General features: G+C 43.3%; 1 protein-coding gene across 1 annotated transcript in view; it reads right to left on the bottom strand.

Annotated features, from left to right (window-relative positions):
• LOC126407844 (PDZ domain-containing RING finger protein 4-like) overlaps positions 1 to 13,574 on the bottom strand; it is an 83,041-nt gene extending 69,467 nt beyond the window's left edge. Inside the window, exon 1 of the mRNA XM_050073091.1 lies at positions 13,110 to 13,574. Within this exon, the coding sequence (XP_049929048.1) occupies positions 13,110 to 13,178 (69 nt within the window). The 5' untranslated portion in view covers positions 13,179 to 13,574. The remainder of the gene's footprint in view (positions 1 to 13,109) is intronic.
• Positions 13,575 to 16,167: the final 2,593 nt, after the last annotated feature.

Below are 16,167 nucleotides of genomic sequence, written 5' to 3'. Positions count from 1 at the left end.
CAAAAAATAGTTTCTCTCTCACACACGCTCATACTGATGCATATAAAATGAAGCGCGCCTCAATCTTAACATGGCATTTTCACTCTGCTTCCCTCTGCAACACAAATGATTTATCATATGATTAGCATTTAACAAACTCCATACAAAACTAATCAATTAACCCACAGACCTGCTTACTCCAATTTCTAATGGGATTGGACTTTTAAATAGATTTTGCAATCCAATTAAATTACATTTACACTGGAGGTGTCAGCTGAAACTCACCCTACATTGATGCGGCATTGATTTCATTTGAGAAGGCTGGAGTTTTTAAAAAGCCATTGTGATGCTCTCATTTCAAATGCAGCTCATTAAAAGCAAGGCCTTTGGAACTGTGTCAGTGTGTCAGTGTGACAGCAGCAGCAGCGACAATAAAGCCAAGGCTCTGCTCGCCACTGCAGACTTAAACACTCTGCTACTTCCCAATCTGAAAACTGAAACCCCTTAAGCTTTATTTAAAAAATAAATTTCGCTAAGGGTCTTGCTTTTGTACTCTGGCTAATAATACCTGATACAGCTCCTCATGTTTTCTCTGGATTTAAGCCCTTAGGAGTGACTGGTAGATAGCTAATATCACTGCAGCGGCTGCATTCATGGAGCTTCTTATCGCCCTTCTCCCCAGGGCTTGCATGCCATGCGAGCTGGGGAGCAGAGAAGTGCGAGTGTGTGTCACCCTTCCCATCAAACGGCTGTCAGGCAGAGCTTATCATTGGAGCTGCAGGGGGTGCCCGCTGACCTGTGGAGTGACACCCAGCATGGCTGCCTCACCCAGGGGGGCTTTGTGTCGCCCCCAGCACCACCCCTCCTCCACCCCCAACACACACAGACTGATCTCCTGACCTACTCCAGCATCAGTCATCCTCTTACTCACACACACACCTGTCACAATACACACCTTCTGAGCCACCAAACACAGGTAAAAGCATCAAAGTAAGAGCAAAGTAAAAAAAACAGAGAGGTGGAGTAAAAGACAGACAAAGAGTGAAAAAGGGCCGTCACTGAAGCCATCCACCACAAGAACGCAAGGCTTTGTCACGTCTTTTTATCGACTATAGATCACGCAGACAGCCCCTGCCCTGACACCATCCTATTTCTCCAAATGTCAGCGGCGATGTTGGAGCTGATATCTTGCGGCTGGGGGTGGAAACTGGACGCTGAACACATTGTATCGTACAGATAAGAGAAAGCCTGTGTGTTCTGTTATTCTGTCAGGTCCTCTCTCATTTCAGCAGCAGCAGAGAGAGGATCTTGTTTTTGTAACCAACCAGCAGCAGCAGCATCGAAAACACCCACAAAACGCATATCTCTGATTAAAAAAATAAATGAAAACAATACATTGGAGCTCAGCAATCAGTCAACATTGTCCTATAGCAACTCTCAGTGGTATTGTATCTGCACAATATGAACATATTTTGTCATCATTTTAAAGGGATTATGAGATTGAAAACTAAATAAATTGGTTATGGAAGGTTTTCTTTCACACATTTTATCTGATATAAACTGTAGCAGAGGAACACATAATTGCACTGAGCATCAATTTATGTGTTGTACATGATATTTTGCATTCATTGCCCTTACTGAAATAAAATATTCTTGTAAATACCATAATTTTGATTCCACCCATACACCCAGCTGAAAGCCAGCTCTCTAGTATCAGACAAAGTTATTTCAACACCTGGCAAGAGTCAAGAAGTAGGGTCGGGCTGGTGGATATGATTTCAAACCGGTTAAACACTGGACCAGTATACTGAATTTTACCACTAGGTGTCGCACTTGACTTAGCAGCCACTCCAAATTGGAACATACTGACATTGCGTTCTCACAGCAAGCGACTTTCTGTCTTTGCCGTCACATTGCGTAACATCAAAGCTCTCTTTCCACACTGAATCCGTTAAACATGCACTTCTATTACATCATGTATACGAACCAGTTAGCTACCAGCTGTGCGCTCGAGATCAGACTAGAAACATATTTTATAGTCCACTATATAGTGAATGAAATTAACTGCGGAGAATTCGAACAACACTACAAAATGGCAAACAAACTATATAGTGCACTATATCCGTGATAGGGAGCAATTTCGAACACAGCTAGAGAGAGTGGGGACTGACATGCAGCAAAGGGTCGCAGGCTGGACTTGAACCCACGACCGCTGCAGCAAGGCAATGCCTCTGTCCATGGGGTGCCGGCATTATCCACTACGCTACCGATACCCCGCGATTAGACTTTTAAACAATGAAATGTCCACCACCTCGCTAGTCGGCACCAGAAATATTAGTCTGTTAAACCTACTAGTGTTTAAAACATGACAAGGCCACTTAACTGTCATGCAGCCACCCACCACTAGTAGGTGCTACAGAGCCATCAGACAGCAGTTCCCCTCCCTGCAGTCATGCTCGAGTAAACTGGAGTTTTAAAACAGCACTGTGGGAAACTGGAGAGATGCCCTCTCGCAAAATCAGTGCGGTTTGGCAGCACTTTGATCTAGAACATGAATTCAGCAGCAATTAATCTTTTGAGATGTTATATTATTTGTTAACTTTAAGTGAGTTGTTCGATTATGTGCAGGTTTACATTCATACTGCACGGTGCAAAATGCCTCTCATTTCAGCTGAAGTTTAATTGTAAATTAGATGTTGTTTTATTAACTTTAAAGTGAATCGCTGTCTTTTCTGTCAGATAATCTGCAGGGTTCATTGTGCCCCACATTTCAGAGGCAATTTATTTATTTCAGATGTTATTTTAGTGGTTAACTTTTGATTGAGTTGCCGTCATGTTCACATTCATACCGCACAGCACAAAGTGTCTTGTACTTTGGCGGCATTTAAAATCTGACATGGTTGTTGAAGATTGTGATTAAAGGCTTCAAAGGGCTCTTAATGTGCTGTATTTTTTTGCGACAGTGTTTCAAATACTTAACAATAAATTGTGCTAAATTTTGACTGTTTACTGAGTGTTTTCCCTTTTTAGACTAGACGACTAGTCTTAATTAAAATTTTCGTTTAGTCGACAGGGAAATTAGTCACCAGGAACATCCCTAGTTAGGACACTTCTTTTGTCAGCTTTAAATCCAAAATATTGCCATATTGGTAGAGCTTTAGCTTTCTTAAAGGCTCTCTAAGTCTTCCTAAGCTTGAAAAGTTTTTGTCACATACAGAAAACCTCTCCTCACGATCCGCTAGCTACATGTCCTCTGAATATGCTGTGAAAAAGTCCGGTCGCTGTAGGCAGCCCAGGCTCCGCAAATGGCAAACTTTTAGTTTTTAAAACCATAATTCCTTCTCTATAGCATTTAATGTTCATGATAAATAAGAAACAATCCAAATTAAAGTTAGAAAAATTCCCTGAGTTAGAGTTAAAAAAGCCTCTGCATCATCAGGACTGTGCTGTGGTTTGATCTGATTTGACTGACAGTGGCATCTCCCCGGTGGCTGTACAACGCCAAAAGGGTGGTTCATATTTAATATGAGCCTGTAAGAGGCAAACACTGAGGGAGAAGGGAAAATAAATACCAAGACTGTTCGCCTGCTGCTGCACAGTAGCTGAAAACTCTTCCAGTATCTGTGGTGTAACACTGGCAAGAAAGCCCACAACTAATATGATTCCAGCTCGTAAATTGCTTAATTCAGACTGGTGCACAGAAATACTGGACGTCTCATTTTTCCAATAAAACCCTGCTGGGACGAGCGTAGACAAAGCAATATACAGAATGTAAAAAAAACCAACTGTTTTAACTTTGGAAGAAAATTAGGTATTCAAGTTGGACCCCATCACGCATAGTAAAAAATTTAAAAGATAAGTTTTAGGTTTTCAGAAGTACCCAACGTTCCACAGTCACGGCATACAATCCCCACTAATTGGGCGGAGAAGGGAAGATGCGTTCTCGTGATTTGCTATAAATTAATGAGGGCCCGTCTGTCTGCTTAAACTCAGATAATCAGCTAAGAGGCACCCTGGATGCAGATGCACAACCCCCTGTGTGTACCCCATAGCTCTTTGTTTTCACCAATGTTTGTAGTGGAAAAGCACAAGCTGTCAGGTCTGCTCTCACTCCACACATGACAAACACACACACATACACTCTCTCTAACACACACACACACACACACACACACACACACACACACACACACACACACACACACACAAGTTGAAACCAGAATTCAACAGTCCAAAGTCTCCCATAAAAGCGACCACATACACACAAAGAGACACACACACTCATATACATACTCCACGCGATCACCCGAACCAATTTAGACCAAGACGCAAATGCATTTCTATACACACACATGCATTCTCATATTTCCATAAACAACCATGCTTGCACACACCAAGAGATGTGTGCGTGTAAAGGGAATAAAATTGCTGCTTTGAAATGTAAAATGTCATGTTCTGAGTTATACTGAGGGCAACAAGTCATGGCTAATAATAAAGGGGGCAGAAAAATATGGCTCCTTTGTCCTTTGTTTACCGGCAGAGATATGATAACAAACAAAAAGAAGAGGACAGAAAATATTTTATATCCCCCAAGCCACAGTAACGTGCTGATTCCAAGTTCTGTACACACACACACACAACATCTGAGTCATTTTACACCGGGTTCAATTCATTAAATAGACGCTCTGGTTCACTGGGGATTGGCATCGAGATACTCAGGCATGTAGTTCATTTTCTCCATCGCTCCTCCAGTCTGATTGAAGTTGACGGCCTTTGATCTTGATTAGCATGTGAAAGTACAACACGCACCAAGACAAGGCTGGGTGGATGACGCCACGCTGATGTCACCCTCACACGCTAAAGTGAGATATACCTGACGTGAGATTACTTTAATCCCAAAAGAATTAATGAGGTGAATTTTTTTTAAGGTGAACGAGTGTAATGACCTCCAGGACTTTGTTTGCTTCTATAATTGGATTCTTGTTGTTTCTATGCACGTACATTAGACGATAACCTCCTATCACAGCCCTTGTCTGAACACCCGACAACAGCAAACAGCCAAAACAAGCACTTCTACATCCGACACCCAGCAGTGAGATGTAGAGAAATTTGTTCTCTGATAAACAGCTTTAGCCCCCTGAGGAAATGGTATGTCATGGTTTGTTTGTGCAGCTCTTCCTTGGCTTCCTTAGCTCCGAGTGAGATTAAAGAAATCAGCACAGACGGGAGCACATACGGGAGATAAAACTAATTTTGAAGAGCTATGTTCGTGTTGGGTTGGAGAGGCGGGAGGAGACAAGGGGGGTCTGCAGACTTGATATGTGGCTGAAAAGGTCAGCTGGGTTCTTTCTGAGATAAGAAACAGATGAAAGGGAAAAGGTCAATTCATCAGCTCCCTCTTAAATCTCTCCCTGCTCCTCCATGGTGAGATTTAGTGGACTGACTGATAAAACCAATTGACTTCATGTCTTGTGTCAAATGTGGCATCATCTGTATCCGAGAAATACAGTGCAAACATCCAAAATGTGTGATCTGGATCAGTGATGTCAACAGTTAACCCTTAATCGGTTAAGTACAGAGAATATTTTTGACTGGTTATGTGTGATGGTGTATAGATTTTTTTTGCTACTCTTCAGTTTACTACGCTACACACCACCGGGGTCTGATGGGAGCTAGTTAGCTAGCGGTGCTGCTCATTTGGTGATTACCACTAGGAACGCCATGCCGACCTGACATTGTTGCTATGCAAACATGGTGGCCACCCTCCGGTCTCCCCCAGGTCACCCCGGTGAGTAAGCAGCACAATTTACAGCCGCAAACCCCCTGTAGCAGCGTTGCCGACTCTCACTAGATTTTGCCACTTTATTTCCAAACAGCAACTAACAACAAATTTAGCGACTTATTCAGACCGTCAGGGAAAGGCGAGAAATATATCCAAACATATTATACTGTAATTCATTCCCACGCATGCTGCTCTGACTAATTGCAAACTATGCATTCTCTTCAAATAGCGCTGAGCCTCTCCTGGGTGTCTACAGGTATCAGACAGCTAAATTTAGTTCTCTTTAAAACCCTTTCAAGACACATTTTAACCAAATTTAAGACAGATTTTTCTAGACAAATCATGTTTTACGTATAAGCATCGCAGGTCAGCATTGCAGGTAAGTAGTATGTGGTCTTGTGCAGAGGTGGGTGTACGTGCAAGTATGAAGTAAAATGAAGATTAATAGAAATGTGGAATTTTACGTAAGCAAAGCTTCACTCATTTCCACAAAAAGAAATCAAAAGATTTATAAATGAAATTGGATAAAATGTTTGTAGTAGTTAAGACCTCATATATTCAAGTTTAAGACTATTTATTGACTTTTAAGGCCTTATTATTATTATGAGACTGAATGTAAGACTTTTTAAGGACCTGCAGACACCACTCGTCACACTGTGTGAGTTCAGTTGTAGTAGGTTTCTATGGTTATGTTGACGCTCTTACACTTTGGATTGGCTACAAAGCTCTCATTGCATTGAAATATCTTGTTGTGGATTCTTCTTTCAATCTAAGTCAGTTGCAACGTTGTAAAATGCTTACAGTATGAATGGGCAATGACATCACCAATATGCAAATGAGGGCATGATGTCATCTGGCGACCCGGAGCTAGGGCTTTTATTGGAAAAGAGTTGCCAACACTGCCCTTTAGCATTGTCAACTGTCACTGTTAGCTCTACTTGCACCGTTAGTAGTGTCAGCATGGCTAGTGGTGGTAACATGGTTAACATTAACGATGCTAAAGTGGGCTTGTGGCTCAAAATAAAGCTGCTTACTAACATTGGGGGAGACCAGAGGGTGGCCACTATATTTCCCCAGCTTTGCCATTGATCAGTCTGCTGCTGCTAGCTAACATTAGCTCCCACCCCAAAACAGTGGTGTGCAGTGCATTTCAACCCACGTCCCTTTGCTTCATGTCATCCCTCATCTCTCTCCCTTCTTCACACTTTATGTGTCCTATCAAATAAAGGCAAAAATCAATCAGTTAGCAGTTAATGGGTGTTGGGCTGTCAAAAGCAAAATTAACCAAAACAGACATTCCTATCTGTATTTTAGCTTCTTCTTTTTTTTTTTAATTTCTGTCATCTAAAGCAGCATCGTATTTAGAAACTAACTACTTGTTATCCTTTATACAGTAGCAGAAAAGCAATTGAATGTGTGATTCACACAAAATAAGACTTGTGAAATCTCCTGTCAGTGTGAGGTTGTGGTTATGCAACACTCTCTGCAGCGTCTTCAACCTGATAAGAATAGCATTAGACGCTAGAGAGGGGAGCTATATGAAGCGAGGACGTAAATACTGCTCCTTTGTAAACAGCCTGAGTAGAAAAAGATCATCTCAGCATATTTAGATCTCAATTTCAGCTGCTGGGAACCCCCAGACAGACAGCAGCAGAGCTCACAGACATCCATTTGTGTTGTAATCAAACATGGTTGGCTGACAGATCTGGCTTCTGGTTAGAGGCTGTAGGATGAAGCACAGAAAGAGCACTGGAACTGATGATGGGGAGTGGGGCTGACAGAAATATGGTTCTTTATATTAGCAAGGCATGAGAAGGATTTGTGTGTGTGTGCGTCTGTCCATCTGTCTGTCCACGTACCTAATGATAGCTCCAAAAATATTGCTTGGGAATTGAAAAAGCAAAAAGCAGCGCTGAAAGCCCAGATTATATTTCAGGCTAATCTTTCCTGGGTGGACACGAGATCAATCAAGCAGCACGTTCTTTTCCCCTCCACCCCCTCTTTCCTCACTCCTATCAATTTTAATGGTTGAGGGACATCCTTCAAAAAAACATAATGGGACAAGAAGATGGATGAGAACATTTGTAGCTAACTGTCTGGAGATAGAGCTGAAGATGTGGTGGGGGTGAGAGCAGGGTTCAACAGCCTTAATGTACCATCAAAGCCATCACAGGCGGTATGTATACCCATAGAAGTAAAGTGGGAGGACTGCTGCTGCTTCCAGAAGTATTTTCCTTCAATATACGGCCCTGAAACTAACAGTTGTTTTTCATTATTTATTGGTTTGCTGATTATTTTGTCAATTAGCTGATTCATTGTCTGGTCTGTAAAAGGTTAGTCTGTCTCTCCGGATGTAGACTGTGGCTATAAACCTGCCACTGGCACCTTCCGCTTTCAAAATCCCTATCTCAACAACCACCAAGCTAACAACCTACAAGCTGAAGATGGAAAGTTTTGCCAAAGATTTGGATCATGCAATATGTCATGCCTACTTTGTTCTTTCAATGAATAGTAAGAAAGATCTACAATGAATAAAACAGCTTGGGACTGCACCTCTTAAAAGCCCAGACTACTTGTCACACAGGACTCTCATGCCGGAAGTTGATCCGTTTTCTTAAAGTTAGAGTTGATTTGCCACAACCTTTCTGAACTGTCCCCAGTCAAACAATATTTGAATTCAATCTTTTTTGTGCCAGGGGTCTGATATCAGGCTGACTAGACTCCCCACCGGATCAGCAAACTTTCTGTTGCTGCTGTCTCCAGAGATGCTCTCCTTCCCTCGAGTTTGCCCGATTAGCAATAGCAGCAGTGCTAACACCCAACACTGAGCCATTAAACCCAATCTGTCAAATCCCAACCCACTAACACTGATACCAAAACAGCTCAGCTGGATCATTTCCTGTTGATAACCATAACATAACTTAGCCATGTGATGCTAACAGTTAGCCCTGTCACTGTGTGTGTGTGATAACAATAACATTTTTGTACAGCAACATTAATGCAAAGTTACAAGTCAAAGTGCCACACAAAACAAGATTAAATCAATGTAAAGTAGAAAAGAAAAAGATGGAGTATGAATAAAGAAAAGAGAATGGGGCCCAGAATGCCTCCCTGAGGAACACCATAATTAGTATCAGTCAGTACCCTGAACTTTTAAGCTTTGGGAGCGCTCCAACTGTAAGTCAACGAACACTGTCCAAGCAGAAAATGTACTTTTGCTTTTGAAGCTCTAGGCACCCAAGATTAGTCTGCTCCTCTTTACAATTCAACACACTAAATGCAAACTAATGCCCTTGCTTACACAGATAACACAGATGTAGGCTCTGGCGCTGGCTTTCTGTATGTGATGATCCATGCAGCCTGGTGAAGCTCGCCAACCCTTTTCTCACAACGCCTGGCTCTTGTGATAGCTGCTCAACCTTTTATTGAATGCATATCCATTACACACATGGCCGGTGGTGTCGCAGAAGCTGCAGTAAGTCAGCTGTGTCCTCCTTAGACCTTCTCCGGTCCACAGGTTTCACATGTGGAGCTACCACACAAAACAGCACATCCACCCCGCTGCTGGACCAAACCCCTGGGAATCGGCCTTCACCCCAGGAACAAATGAACTCCAGATCTGCTTCATTTCATGTGTATCTGTCTGTCCCCTCCTGTCGACCTGGTGACACCACTCGACATGACATTGCCAAACTCTGAGATTCCATTACAGCACCCTCCTGAGCGCTGTCACACTCTAAAATTCATAAACACGGCTTTCTGGTTTTATAGTTAGAATATTCACTAAGACTGTGTTTTTGTTTCCTGTCGACGTGTGTGTGCATGTGTGTGTGTGTGTGTGTGTGCGCCTCATTCTCATTCATATGCATCAGCAAGTTATCAGGGACTGCTGTGCCTCATTGAGCTGGGAAGCTGCTTTCCATTTATTTCTCAAATGCAGCGGAGAGTTATTCTGTTCCCGTCTAATAAAACTTATAAAACTGGCTATGCTGCTTTCAAAACTTTTAGGAACAAAAAAGAAAGGCAAGCTCATTGGAAAATTACAAAACAGGATAATGAAATGTAGAGTCTGTGCTCAATTCATCATCCAGCAGCATTAAGAGCAGCTCGCAGGCTGCTACTGTAACCTAGCGGTGGCTCAACATCAGCGCTAACTGTTGACACTTAGGAGTCTTTTGTTTTGACTGCAGCCCTATTTGCAAAAAAGGCTTTTGTCAAAAGACAGTGCAGACCATTAATGCATCAGCACACTTACACACGGCAGAAATCTCATCCTAGCCACATAACTCTGAGCTATGCTGCGTTGCTCATCTCATCAACATCTGCCATCCTGCTAATTAGCCTCCGAAAAGCCACACATCACTGGGTTTCAGCAGTGCACAGACAATGTGTGACACTCACGAGGGGAGCTCACGGACACAATGGGAATTACAAAGCTCTGCCAGATCACAGAGTGAATCAACTACAGTATGTTATTGTCTGCAAAAATGGCCCGAGCAGCAGTCTGGTGCAGAATGTAAGCTGTAAGAGTCTGGTTGACCGTAGCATGAGCACCGCTGAACCTCGGGGTCAATCGGTTCAACGAGGTTTCATCCTTGTTGAACAAAAATGAGAAAAAAAAACTTCCTACTTCACAGTCCAATCATTGGAAGGTTAACTGGAGTGGAACCCTGCAGAGAGCAGGCTGGAGCAAAGGTCGTAACAAATGTAATCAAAGAAGATGAGAGATCACAGGAATCAAAAAAGAGAAAGAGACAGAAAAAGAGCGATACACAGGGGATGATCAGCAGTAGATATAAAAATAAGAACGTGGGAGTTTGGCAAGTGGAAAAAAGAGCAAGGCTACAGGAAGATTCCTGTGTCCTCTTGTCCAGGCAAGAAAGCTGATACAGTAAATAAAAAATGTCAGCCCTGTGAGATAGCTTTGCAGGCCAGCTGAGAAAGGTGAGCGCATTTCCATGCAGAACACTCGCAGCCATGAGAACAGAGAGAAAGGGGGGAATGGGGAGAGAGTGAGGGAGCCAGCTAGTCATAAATCTCCCACAGCTCGTGGGGTCAGGCAGACGCGGAGAGTGTCAAAATTGTTTCTGGGTGTGAAGGGAAGGGGAGGAAGGTGGCTAACCAACCGCTGTGACTGACTCCTGCTCCTCGAATCAACCTGCTGCAAGGCCGGTCAGTCACGCTGTGACACCAGCAAACCACTTCTACCTCATTTGCATACACACATTCACCGACTGCATAATCACAAGAGTGGAGTAGCGAGGGTGTGTATATGTTGAGGTGTGTGTGTGTGTTCCTGAAAAGCAGACTGGATAAAAAGACTGAGCAGGGAGGAGTGAGAATAATAGAAAAAAATAAAAAAACATGAGGCAAGGGTGAGAGCTGAGCAAGCCGGACAGATGAGACGATATGTAAGAAAGAGGATTAGGATGCTGGCGGTGTGAGCGCAGCTTCCTGCTGTCACAACACACTTCTCCTGACCACAAAGACACGGTGACACACTTCTGCAGCTGCAGGGAGAGCTCAGCTACCTGGAGGAGACTCTCCTCCCCGTCTGTCTTCCCTCCCTCTTCATTTCTGCCAGTTGTGTTGCTGTTTTTATATATTTGCCGCGCTGTTGCCGAGGGTGTACTGCTTGTTTTGTCGTCTCTGTGGACATGTGTGAGCGTGTACACAAATATGTGCATGCAAGACTGTGAGAAGAGGCAGTTGTCTGTGATGTATGTGGTGTTTTTTTATTGATAAAACAGTGTTTCAAACCAGAAAACCTTCTTGATAACTTGTCTTCCTTCCTCTTTTCTCCCTCTCTCTCTGCTTTAATAAGGTTTCACCTGTTTGCTCGTTTCCTTAATTTCCCTTTCACCCTTTCCTGCTCTCTAGGATTTTCTCTAACAACTGCATCTTTAATGGCTTACTCTCTATTCCCATCCCAGTCTTTATCTTCCATGCTCTATATCCTTCCCTCCTTCCCTCCCACAGTGGTGATCAGAAAGTAGGTGCTGATGTTGCAGCTCCCGCCTGAACCAGCTCAGTATATCAGTGGGTGGACAGACATGCCAGAGAGCCTCCTGTCAACAGTGAGTGTGCCCTGGAGACTGGCCCACTTGGCGGATACTGATCCCCTCTGCTAAACCACGAGAAAAGGAGTCGGTGCTATTTCTTAACAACTGGTGCGGAGAGAGGCGCGAAAGCCGAGATAAAGCACCGAGACAGCACTATTTTTATGGTCTTCCCTAGAAGAGGCGGGCACTCCGGTGGCTTCCTATCATCCTTCATGGTCCCTGGACAGTTCTGTCTGTCTGCTAATATTAAACAGACCATTAGCGAATGCTACCTCCTTTACTGCTGATCTAGAAGCTCGTGGCACAGTTTTCTCCGATCATTCATGCAGTTCCGAATCTGACCGACGCTGTCCGTCACCAGACTTTGGCAGCGTGTCAAGTTGCACACGAGGTAAAAAGCTACAGGCTGTGGTTAACCCGAGCTAGTTTACCTCCCCCCAGTTCTTCTCGTCCCGTCTTTTCACGAGGGTAAAGAGACACATTTCACGTCTAATTAATGCACAGGATGGTTGTATAAAACAGCTAATGAGGCTGTGATCACAGTGGCGTGAAGGCAGGCACTACTGGAAGGGGGGGATGAGCACTAGTTCACTTCCAGGAGACACTGAGCTTCACAGTTATTATCCTGTCACAGGAAGAGGGCTTGAGGAGAGACTGGAAAGTGGAGGTGGTTAGGTGGATGTTTGTTTATCTGCTCTGCTTACGCACAACCTCAGACACTGTCCTCTGGCTATCTGACTGTTAACTCCAGAATCAATCAGCAGGAGCATGAATTCTTCTGGAAAAACACATAATAATTTGGTGCATGAACATATCTTGTGTTTGTGTGCTGAGATAAAGAAAGTTAAATAAATCTGCTGTCACAGCACTGAGCACTGAACAGAAGTGGCAAAGAAAACTTTTAATGAAATTATGTTCAATGACACATTCCGAACATTTTCCAAGGACTCTCAAATCAGGACATCATGTGAAATATTCTTCATGAACTTAGTTGCTACTATTTTATAAGAAATATTCATCCCGCAGAATGAATGGGCTCTCTAAGCAAGTGCTCATTACTCAAAACACATCTGCTGGTGAGTAAGAAGCCTCCCTCTGCAATGCTGCCTCACTTTCATTCTGTGTATCAATGCCTAAATTATGAAAATATAAGAAAACCTCTTTCCAAAAACAAGCAGCAGCAGCAGCAGCAGCCTAGAGCTGCTCTCAGCACAGCACACACAATGAATCACATTCAACAACACACACACACAATCGATGCCAGAGTCGGCCGTGCCTCTGCTCACCTGTGCAATCTCATACAGCAGCTTGTAGTGTTCCTCTCGCTTCTGTAAAGTGCACAGATTGCAGCCCATTATAGTCGTCGTGGAAACGCCAGGCGTCCAATTCTCCCCGAGTAGTGGTGGTGGCACGGACACAGGGGGTCACCCTCCACACCGGAGCGCTGGTTCTCATCAGTCACTCCTTAAGCAAGCATCTCTCTCAGGCATCCCATTCACACAGAAACGTCAGAGACAAGCCCAGGCTCAAAGGGACAGAGAGCTCCAGCTGAGTCTAACAGATGAGGGTTCAGATGTGAACAGAACAGTGTGGCAGCAGCTTCGGCAGTGGCACAAGTAGCAGCATCAGCCGGTGTGTCTCCTCTCTGCTCTCCCCGCTCTCCTCTATTTCACAGACTCAAACACACACACACACATGCACACACTCGCACGCCGGAGTTGTGACTCTCGCTCACTGAGACACTCCCCCCTTTTTCCTCCTCAGTGTCGGCGCACATGACTACGCTGGTACCAGCTCATGAATAATGTGGGAGAGTGCTGTGATATTCATGAGGGAGGTGGGAGCAGGGGAGGGGACTGACGGAGAGGGAGGAGTGTGTGAGAGCAGGAGCGCCGGTTCATTAAAACTGAGGCACAGTTATACAATAAGCTCCTTTGTGTGAGCAGCTCCGGTGAGGAGCCTGGGCAGGGCTGACTGTGCCGAGACGACACTCTCTAAGGCTTATGGGTAACCTATCATCATCTGAGTGTTTAATGTGTTGCTGTACTGTTTATTTCTGATGGAAATAAGGAAAGGGATTGCTTAAGGGGAGATCAAGGGGTAAATATTACTGCAGCACATACCGGCAATGAGTTTAGTACTGATATCATTTGCTAATTAATTAATGAGTTGATACCCTGAAATTTAATGAACGACAATTTTGATAATCAATTAATTGCTCAGGGCATTTTACAAGCAAACATGATTGACATTCACTGGTTTCCAGCTTCTCAAATGTGAGGAGTTGCTGCTTTTCTCTGCTTCCATAATCCCCTAGTAAATATTTTGCACAAATTGAACAACTCTTGCACTTTAAAAACTTATATATGTTTTTATTTTATATCATGTCTCTTGAATTTTGAACTGTTTTTACGGTTATGCACCAACACACCAAGACAGATTCCTTATATGTGCAAACGTAACACAGTTTGTATAGTATGTGATTCCACTTGCCACATTTTGATTTTTCTGTCTAGATTTGTTGGCTCAAGGGCGTCCTCTCTTTGAGGTAGTAGATAAATGCCACTGGCAGTTTTGAAACCTTGCCAGTTATTAAGAGACACGCCTGAGGTGAGTTTCCAAGTGCAACACTGTGTACAAATATTGTGTATTTATGTCTGTATGTCCACTGTATGAACATTATGTTCACTGTGATTTATGAGAAGAGTTTATAAGTGAGTTGCTGTGCCTTTTAAATGTTCAAGTAACGGCACAATTCATTCTCTACAGTAGCTATAGCCTGTGTGCTAAATAACCTGTTGTTCTTTTGCAACATGCTGCCTTTAGGGAGCCAGCTTTGACTGCACCAGTACATAATATTCAGGTACACATTGTCATATTATTGTTTTTGTTAGAACATTGGCAGATTTGAAACGTTGCCATTTAATAAGAGACGCTCTGGAGCATGCTGTGTGAGCTGCAAGCTGCTTTTAGCCAGCCAACTGTGTGAGTGACCAGTGCATATTCTGTTCATATTCAGACAATAAACTGTGGCATAAAAAGATAAACAAGCCTCTCCCTCATCATTCTCCACACAGGGCAGAGCCAAGGGGTTGCCTGAACCAGCCAGTTACAGTCAACTGCAGCTGAGCACAGTTAAACAAACGTACTTAGCAAGAAAAATGTTTCTAATTTTATATCACTACCTAAAGAATGTCTTATATATCTCAATGTATGTTGTCTGTGATTTAGACTGTCAGTCAACGATTTAAGACGTCACTTTTCTCATTTTCACCATTTTTTTAAACAAATTTACTGAGAAAACGAATCAACAGATCAACCAGTAATCAAAACAGTTATAGCCCTGTGTAGGGTTTCTCATTTGTTTTCTCATTCCTATAATTAGAGCTGATGAGTAGTCAATTAATCAATTAGTCAATCAACAGAAAAATAGCATGCAACTATTCTATTTTTTTCAGACCTAGAGTTTGCTTGCTTGACTGTAACATGCTCATGCTCGTTTAACCCAAACAATCCGTAATGTGACTGCAGTTGGTTCGGATTGAGGTCGGAACACATTCTCACCACAAACGAACCACACCAGAGTTTTATAACCGGACTGAGACCACCTCTTCAAGAAGGTCTTGGTCTGGTTGTTTTGGTGTGCACCCCAGTGCGACTGCTGTGTTCACACCTGCCCGAATGAGCAGCACTAAGGAGGCAAATGAACCTGAGTTGGATTGAACCGAACCAAACCGGGCAGGTGTGAAAGCACCCTGATAAGAAACCCAATAACTTTAGTCTTGAAATGATGGTTGGACAAAACAAGCATGCTGATGACAACATCTTAAGCCTTCAGAAATTGTGACGGGCATTTTTTTCTAACATCTTATGGACCAAACATTCAATTAATTGAGTGAAAAGATAATCTGCCAACATTGCAACTTGTCTTTCTGCGTCACCACAGTCCAATGTACAGTACTTCAGTAGTAAATACACTTAATGAACCTCAACGTTTCAGTGCCCAGCTATCTTGAGAGTGAAATATAAATTGACACACACTGGCGTAATATAAGAGGAGACACAATTCACTGCATATTTATAACTCAGTAGTCACTACAGGTGTCATTGATAACAGGAGTCCTCACAGCAAATTGGCAATCAGCAAAGCCAGAGACTTCAGAGACAATACATCAACCACCGCCTTCCTTCAAACTGAGATAATTGCAAGACAATAGACCTCGGCTATTGTCTCCGCCGTGGAACCCCCGTTCGCTGGCAGGAAGCTTCACTAACGAGCAATAATTGTTAACAAATTGGCCTCCAAGCCAACAGTGGTGCTCGCTGTGCAGAATACAGCTAAGA

This window comes from Epinephelus moara, chromosome 20 (genome assembly GCF_006386435.1).
Source record: "Epinephelus moara isolate mb chromosome 20, YSFRI_EMoa_1.0, whole genome shotgun sequence".
NCBI lineage: Eukaryota > Metazoa > Chordata > Actinopteri > Perciformes > Serranidae > Epinephelus > Epinephelus moara.
Note: the sequence above shows the minus strand (reverse complement) of the source record. Positions and strands in the feature narration are given on the sequence as shown.